Raw genomic sequence first — 9,093 nt, 5'->3', positions numbered from 1 at the left:
CTTGTAGTGACAACCATCAGCGAGTGTCCAACAGTCCCAAATGACCCAGTGTCCGTCTATCCAAATGCCCATTTGTAGCTGTTGCTGTCAGTGCCGTGCCATCGTCTTCGTTGGCGGCCTGCATTATTTAATTGACACGTTGATTGTTTCGCATTGCGATTCCATTTCATGTGCAATTTCGGCCAAGTGTGTGATGGAGCACGCTCCAGGGGGGGTGGTGGGATGTGGGTCGGTCGGACCGCCGGTCGGACGGCCACTTGCCTGTTGAAGTACTGGGCCACTGCGTCGACTCACCAAAATATGCTCAACAGTTTGTTGCCAAACTCCCATCAGAGAGCGCAAAACAAATTGCAGCAACATGTTGAGTGGGCCATGTTGCTTTACTTTAAGTGGGCCTCATTAAATTACGATCGGTTAGGGGTTGAGTAGAAACGTGTGAAAACACATTATAGGAATCTAATTAATTTGTACTGTTTACTCTCAGAAATGTAATAATTTTAGTGTAATTGTCGATCCTATTACGCTTTATATAGCTCAAGGACTAGTTAGCTCGATGTCATATATGTACATTCATAATTCAAGATATCGGAACTCGATTCATTTATTAATACCAATATCAATATTTTCTAACATCCCTACTTAGAATTAGAATATTAAATAGTATTTTAAATTGAAAGCAATATATTATCTATCCAAAATATCTACTATTATCCTATCTATCATTTTAAAGTTTACAGATTCGGTTTTCCTGATGTTCTTTAATTTCCCAACCCAAATCGCTCTGATGACACTTGCGACATTAATTTAAGTCAAGGAAATTCTTAGAAATCCCTTTATGTAGGAAATAATAATTTTAGCAAGCTACATAGTAATACAAACAATTTTTTTAAGCTCGACAACCACTGTGCCAGGAGGACTGTCAAACTTGTTGCTAAAAAACGCGCCAAAACACAGGAGCTGGGAGGTGGGGCAGACGGGGACGACAACAAGGCCAAAAATACCGCACCGCAGCCGTCAACACTGCAGTCAACGCAATGAGTAATTCCCAACAATTTTCACAACAGAGCCGAGCGGAGCTGGGAAAACCCACCACGCACCCCGTCCGCTTCCCGGAAACTCACCTGTTAGGCGCAGGACAGGAGCATGGTGAAGAGCGCCGTCCATCGCTCGTCGCTCTTCGCACGGAACTCGGAAATTGGCCAAACAGTTGCGACGCGACTACCAATCGAACCGGACGTGCTAGCGCCTCAGCGGAAGTTCGGAACTGAGATGTTAACTCAGAAACTGTATATACACAGTGCCTGAAGACGATTTCGGAAATCATTTATTTTCAATATCTCTCGGTTCGAGTCACCCTGGTTTCAGTTCCCGTTGCAGTTCAGTGTCTCGCGTCTGTCCAACATTTGTTTCGCGCTCCGTGATTGGTTTTGAGGTGAAATCTAGGACTTTTCGAGACTAGAGAGATCTCATTTTGTTTGGTTCGAGCCTCACTGACCCTTTGTTGTGCACCAATCCTAGGAGGATGCGTAAGTGTTTTATTCACTCTAATTGCTCGCACAATGACCAAGTTAAATGGCCCGGCTGAGTTTCGCCTCAGCAAGGGCTGTAGCTGAGAGTTGAGTCACATTTGCAGTGGCTCAAACTTTGGCTTGCTGGCTGTCGTTAATTAAAAAGCAAGTTTGAAACCCTAAAGTGAGAATTACATGAAACATCTGTTTCCTGAGCGATTCGAAAACTTGCCCAACTCCAATCCGGACACTAATTGCATTTCGCTGGCAGCCCAAGCCCCTCAACCCTTTGCCGGAAACCGAGGGCGGCCATTTGCGGAACACGTCCGATAAGGGGGGCTCTTATCGCATCGTCCCACGCAGAATATCGACAATATCCATCTTATCGCCCATCGGGCTCTGTAGCTCTGTTGCCATTTACGTGTAGCGGTCGCCAGCTAGCGAGCGACACGTCAGAAAGTGTGGCATACGCCGGGGCGTCTCTGCCGGCCAAGGTGGCGTATACTTAATTATTCATATGCGAGCTGATGGCTCTCACCGTCGCGGTGTCAACCCATCAAGCCAGCCATCAACTTGTGTAATTATTCTTCATGCAGCACCGGACTACCCTGCATTGCCATGCACCTGCGTTGCTGGTGCGGTATAAATTATGTTTTTCCATTGACGCAAAAATAAAATGCGCAGCCATTAAATACTCTTAGATAAGGATAATGCAGCGAGTGAGTAAACAACACTCGGTTCAGACTAGGAATGGATCGCGATCTGGAAATCAGTTTGCCTATTGCCAGCGCATTACGTATACGCAGAGTGGGTGCGAGGGTAGGAATCTATTGTTATCTGGCAGAACTATTGTTAGATTAGTTCCCCTACAGTTTGTTGGTCCAATCCCCGCCTCGCAGCTCGCATCAAAGCTTATTCAAAACATTTGCTTTTGTTGGGGGACACAGATAGCCACAAACCCTCACACAAACACACACAAACTTGCATTAGGGCAGCTGTCAGCAGTTGGCAACACACTAGACGGACGGACGGACAACGGGGGGGTGGACACAGGAGAACCCTTTTTGGCAAGTCGAACAATAGCAATCCACACATTAGTTTTTAGCCGAAAGAATATACGAGAAAAAGAGAAAAAACTTTTACATCTGCTGTTGGCATTCAAAATGAATTATGCTGGAATCCCCTTCAAGCCCGGGACTAGCCTACACCTACATACTTTGTAGCGGGTTAAAGCCAAAGCAAATTCTGTTTCACATTTGCCCAATTTAACTTTGCAGCTGCACGGAACTCCCAGCAACGAATTAAAATCTATTCGGCAACTTTCGCTTAATCAACAAGTTACTTTCGTTTACCCTTCGCTTGAAACTCGGTCGCTGCCAAAAGAGGATTTCAAGTGAAATGCTGGGCTAAAACCAGAATCCGGCAGGAGCAACATCTGAGGAGCCACTCTCAAAGGGAATCGCTGATTGACGGCAACTACTAAGCGAGTTCAGGTGACGCAAACTGACAGCCAGTTTTTCCGGTGTTTTGATTTCGCTTTTCCAACCCGCAATGCGGCATTAATTTGCAAAACTTTGAACCAGCCTTCCGCTTCGATTTGTGTTGAATGTTTATTTGGACTCGGTATTTAGGGAATGTTAACAGAGTGCGTTAAATAGTTTCAATTAGTCGACATAATCGTGACAGACAAGGCAGTTTCAGCAAAAACACCGACACAATGGCAATGGAATGGATAACCGCAATGGACAAACGGTGAGTAAAATGGATACTTCTCCTAAATTGAAGTTATTAAAATTAAAATTTAAGAGATATTTCAAACAAAGGCAGCTTCCTTAAATTGAATTCCATAATTACAGCCTGGCTAAACTCCAGATGAAATGAAAATGGAAAACTTTTCCCTAATTGAAATCAGAAGTTTCTAAGTCAAACATAAAGTTTTGAGGAATCCAACTGAATCCAACCTTCAATGTTGCACAATTCCTTAAATTTTCAGACACATTTTCAACCTGAGTGCACAAGCTCCTTCGCTTTTTGTTTTCCCAAGGAAGACACGTACATACGAGCACACACACACTTGTACGTGGAATGAAAAGCTCGATGTGGAGTACAAACAAAACAAGAACAAACGAGAAGCGAAACATTTTAAAATGTTACCGTCATGCTCGACATTCATTTGTCAAGAGGCAACATCTGGATCCCACTCAATCTCCCGCCATCACTGCTGGCCTGGCAAAAGGCAAATCCATTTTGTGGACATGGCCTGCCGCGAATTATCCGCCTTATTAAATCGCAATACCAATTCCCTTTGATTCACTGAGCCGCCATTGCCATGGCCAATGCAATTATATAACCGGGATTTCGACTAGAAAGTCCCGACTGAATGCAGGAATAATATGTGCACAGCGCAAAATTTTGAATTTAAGCTAATAAAAATTACGACTGAGATAATAAGGCCATAACAAGAAAGCCTTTCAAGTATTTTTTGGTATATTCAAATTAAAATTTTCGATTTATCAATCAAATTTCCTTTAGATACAGTACAGCAGGCCTAGAGGGTCGGTGTATACATACACTGTAGCCATCTGACACACTATAGAAAACCAGATAAAGTTATCATAAAGCAAATCGTTTTCATACTCTTTTTAATATTTATCCATATGCAAAAATAAGACAGAGGATAGTTAACTATTCTGTTAATTATCCTCGATTGATGTAAAGAATTGTGCAATCAGGCGAAAACTCATGGTTGCTTTCAACAAAATCTGCTTTAAATATCCTTTTCTTTACTTCGCCATAAAAAAAACAGAATAGTTTAACAGGGAGTCTAAAACCTAAGGTTATATTTAATAAAGTCTCAACCTGGAGGTCTGTTTAAAAATGAGATTAGAATCAGAAGCCCAATCAGAGAAACGACGACGAAGACCATTTATTTAATTAATTTATTATTATTTAAATATTTATTAATTAATATTCTAAAATCATAACATATTTTTAAGTGAGCAACATGCAGCCAAAACAGTCAAGCCAAAAATGTTAAGAAAAATACCAAAAACTGGTAAATACTTTGGATGCGTTTAAGTTTAAATTTCTAAACAAATTTTACCTAAAAATTTAAGTATCTACACTCAAGGCAAGGCAAAGTAATAGAATATAAATATTAAAGAAATATTTAAATTTGATATCTGCAAGCCAAGCTGCAAGAAACTATTCTAGTACATGATAATAGTAATTCGTTTTGTCTAGTCAAAAGTCAAAAGATAAAGGACAGTAATGCAAGATTAGCTTTCCATGGCTTCAAATTTTCTCAGTGCTCAAATCAATTTGGTCAATTTAATGCTGAAAGCCATTTAATGCAATTTAGCCAGTTTTTTGCGGCAGAATCACTTGGCAAGTGTCATCATTAACCTTAAATGGCACATATCGACTGTTCAGTTCTGCGGCTCTGAATGCCATTGTGGAGTGGCCTTATATTTCATTGCTCTGGTGGTGTCCCTCTGCACCATCAATCAGAGGGCAATCTCTTCAAATTTCATGCTCTGTCAACGCTTAAACGGTTCTCCCACACGAGTCCAAGAGTTGGCGGGTCGCCGGGTCACTCGTGTGACTGCGCGCAGCGGTGGCAAAAACGAAAGGTCAAGTGGCAAAGGCTTAGAGCAAACAGTTTGCCTTGTGCCGGGGGTAAATATTTGCAGTTTGCTGCCCTTTGTTTGCCCCGCATAAACGGAGAGCCAAGTGTCAGGATGCAGGCTGCAGCGCCAACGAATATAATAATCAAAGCCACCCCCCACCACGGAATCCATGGATGGCGCAGGCACTCTGCCAAGTGGCAAGTCACTTTGCATTTCACACAAATGGCCTTGCGTTCAGGTTAACCCAAGAAAATAAATGATTTAATTTGGGCGGAATTAATGGCGAAAGCCCCGCCTCCAGAAAGAGAAAGTCATGCCGTGGGAATCGCTGGCTGGTAATTCGGCTTATCAAGAGCGATCTGGGCTTAAGGACACCTGCAGGACAAGGATATCTCGAGGGCGGGAGTGCATGAGAACGAAGAGCGAAGAGCGGGTCCTTAGAGTCCTTGGCAAAGGCACAAGGCAAGGTAATCGCAGTACGTAAGACGCAGAGTGGCAAAGCCAGACAGCAATTGATATTGATGGCTTCCCGGCAAGAAGTCGTCTTACTCACAAGTGCCAAGGCGCATTTATCATGCGCCACGTGTGCGATAGCAGCTTTAACGCGTATTCCGTGACGCGGTGCACCTTTAAGCCGGCACGGCAATTACAAAATTCCAAAACTAAACTTTCGGGCGTGTGCCTAAAAACCGCAAAAACCATTATAATAAACAACGAGCCCTGGGCTGGCCGGGGAACCTAGGATGCGCCTCGACGCGCTTCCGGCTCCTGGCGCCGCCCCCATGCCCCGAAAGCACTTAGGCCCCGACTGTTTGGTTAACGACAAACCCAGAAACAGTTGGTGGCCAGGATGGTGGGAGCAAAGGGGAGCTTCAACCCCCGGCTGGCGTTCCTCGGTTTCCCGAAATTGCCGCTTCCACTGGCGAATGAATTATGTATGAGGCCGGCAAGACAGCCGCTTACCTCTGAAAGTTGCTCAACGGCTGCGCCAAAAAGTAGACGGCTCGCTGCGAAAGTAGCCCTCAATGCAGATGATGCCCTGGCGAAGGCCAACTTGTGTTTTATTTCTGATTTGCAAGCAGCCTTTGTCTGCAGCTCAACAGCTCACCTCTTCCCCAGATCCCTCGGCCCACGCAGCCACTCTTTCGCCCAGCATTTTATGGAATTTTTAATTAGACGGAAGCCCAGCGAGGAGTCGCCGGCGTGGGCGGTTTCGAAGGCTTCGACAGCTTCATTGTTGGCGAGAGTTGTTCGCATTTGCTTTATTTGTCTAAACTTTAGTTGGACATGGCAGCAAAATGGATAATTTTGTTATTTCTTTAATGGGCAGTTAAGTCTGTTAGGCACACAAACTGCCGAGCAACAGGCCAGGAAAAACCTACAATTGGTGGTGTTTCATAGAGAAGAGGAGATGGTAATGGTGGCGGAATTTTTAAAGTTAAAAAACAAAAGGCGAATAAGTATTTTTCGCATTTTTTGTTGCATGTGACATATTATTTCAACATTAAAGTAAAGACAACCTTAAACCTGACTTGGAGAAAATGTCCCCTCTCTTTAGGCTCCTTCTTTAATGCCTAAAACTACCATTTTCTAATGGGTTATAAGAGTTTTAAGCTTACAGTTTCATGATTATAGGGTACCCAATAAGTCTAATTGCCTTACAGTTTTTCATCATTCAATTAGTGACCGACTTGGCTTTCTCTTGTTCTCTTTCCTTCTTATTTTTTTGGGTGGCCTTCCGTTTCCTGCTGAATTTCTTGCCCGGACACTCTTATATTTATTTATTCATTTTTCAATTGACTCGTTCAGAGACGTAGAGGGGAAAAAGTAGAATTTGCATATTTAATGCGCGCACAAACCATGCACAAATGATACTGGAATTTTTAATTTGAGTTCATTGTTGCTGGAATACTTTCCCTCGCCCTACCAGCCCTTCCCTGTCTTTGTTCGCTCTCCAAGCTGGCCTTGTCCGGCTTTAAAAAATGAAGAAAATAAATCCAAGTGCAGTGCTTTGCATAGAGTCTATAAATTATAAATGGAAAACACTCGTTACGACTCTTATTTGAGGTCTCCCGTGGCTGTATTGGGGTCTATTGTGTGACACAGGACTGGACCCGACATTAAATGGTTTTATAAGCCGAGTCAATGGCCAAAGGATTATTATTGTATTATTGTAAAGTTCATTTCCTGGAAGTTCAAAGGAAAAGGTAATCTCTGCTTAGGCTTTTAAATATGTATTTAAATATATATATCGTATTTTAGAAACCAGAGAATGTTAACCCATAAACCTTGGGCAGATTAAAACATAAATTATGTAGCATTACATCTCAGATACTTTATTAGCAAAAGATTCCTGCAATTTACCTTTATATATTGCTGTTAAAAATCTACTATAAGCCTTAATTTAAGAAATTTTTAAACTATTAAAGGTTCAAAAGTATAGAAATATGTAATTTATTTGTAAAATACCCCTAATTTCTTCTTAAATCCTTTATTATAGTCCTTGCGACCGAAACCTGCGTGACGTGGAGCTTATCTCGTGCCGCTTGCGTCGCGTGGAGCCGCTGTGTCGCCTTCCGGGCTCCGCGCTCCAACAGTTGGCCATGTGCGGATTCTACGAGGACCTGGAGAAGGGCGTCACCCGTAAGTGTTGGCAGCGGCCCGAACTAAATATGCAGTGGAGGAGCTAACAAATTTCCCCCTCTTCTCGTGCAGTGTTTCGCGCCGGCGAACAGGGTCGCTTCTGGTATGCAGTGCTCGGTGGATCGCTGGAGGTCCGGTATCACGCCCATGCCGATGCCGATGGCAAGGTAAGTCCCTGTTTGCTGCAGCCAAGTGATGGCGCAGTGTCAGAGTCGCCGAGTGCGAAAAAATGCCCGGGCTGGGCCTTATAATTGATAGCGATTATCCGGCACCGTGCTGCATATCCTGCGCTCCGTGCATGCTCAATATTCCAGGGATTTCGGGCGGGGCTGCGGTCTAAGCCTCCTCTTTGTTCGTCGAAGCGAGCAGCGGAAAAAGGAACTGCTGACAGCGGAGAATCCCATCCTCCGCCCCCGGCCAATCGTATCGGTTTGTGGCATTCCATTTTTATTTTTTTTTTTGCTGTCCCACTTTCCGGCCCCTCCTGCCGGCATTGTGCCTGCCACAGCAACATTAATTTCCGCCAGGATATTGGCCAGCAGTTTTTTCCAGCCCAATGTTCTCGCTGCCCGAGCAAATTGTACATTTTGCATACATATGTACGAGTATGCTCGGAATGGCCTGTTCCGAGAGGTTCCTGCTAATTGAAACGGCCCGAATCGGCCTGAGGTTCCTCGCAGCGCTCTCCGTGCCCGAGTGGCAGCAATGGAAATTCGAGTATTTATGGTTAAGTGGGGCATGACAGTGGCAGCATGCATGACCTCAACTTGCTAATACGGCGACTGTGGCTGTGGCCTGGCGAGTGGCTATGGAAATTGCACTGGCAGTGTTGGTTTTGGTGGCAAGTGCCGGCCATGTGGGCCAAATGCTGCGCCACCCGTCTGATTTAATTATGAAACCGCTTCCTTTTGACGTCGTCCTGTTCTTTACCTTTCCTGAGATCAGGGCTCTTAGTCCCTTTAAATTTAATTTTTTAATAGATTTAAAATTTCCATTTTGGTATTTTCGTGTTGGTTACAATATTGAATTATGTTAGCCATCGCGTGCTTACTCACAGCAATCGTATTTAATTAAAAACAAACAAAAGAAGAAATCTATGAGCGATGGTGCTCGACTGTGAGATACAAAGTACATTTAATTTAATGAAAGAAAAACACTTTTTTTGAGGAGCTTTTAGTCCAAATGATTTAGTCAAAATAATCAATGTAAGCACCATTATTTTACATCGACCCAGTTCAAGCACACAGCTGGATACTAGACCAACCATCTGAGTTTGGATTGTATCTAGTGCGAAAAGTTTATATTTTATATAT

At 43.5% G+C, this 9,093-nt stretch overlaps 1 protein-coding gene across 1 annotated transcript in view; it reads left to right on the top strand.

The window, feature by feature from the left end:
• The first annotated feature begins 1,217 nt into the window (after positions 1-1,217).
• Epac (Exchange protein directly activated by cAMP) overlaps positions 1,218-9,093 on the top strand; it is a 40,989-nt gene continuing 33,113 nt past the window's right edge. Inside the window, exons 1-4 of the mRNA XM_017161032.3 lie at positions 1,218-1,526; positions 2,786-3,260; positions 7,638-7,780; positions 7,853-7,947. Of these exons, the coding sequence (XP_017016521.1) occupies positions 3,226-3,260; positions 7,638-7,780; positions 7,853-7,947 (273 nt within the window). The 5' untranslated portion in view covers positions 1,218-1,526; positions 2,786-3,225. The remainder of the gene's footprint in view (positions 1,527-2,785; positions 3,261-7,637; positions 7,781-7,852; positions 7,948-9,093) is intronic.

The sequence above is a fragment of the Drosophila kikkawai genome, chromosome 2L (assembly GCF_030179895.1).
Source record: "Drosophila kikkawai strain 14028-0561.14 chromosome 2L, DkikHiC1v2, whole genome shotgun sequence".
NCBI lineage: Eukaryota > Metazoa > Arthropoda > Insecta > Diptera > Drosophilidae > Drosophila > Drosophila kikkawai.
Note: the sequence above shows the minus strand (reverse complement) of the source record. Positions and strands in the feature narration are given on the sequence as shown.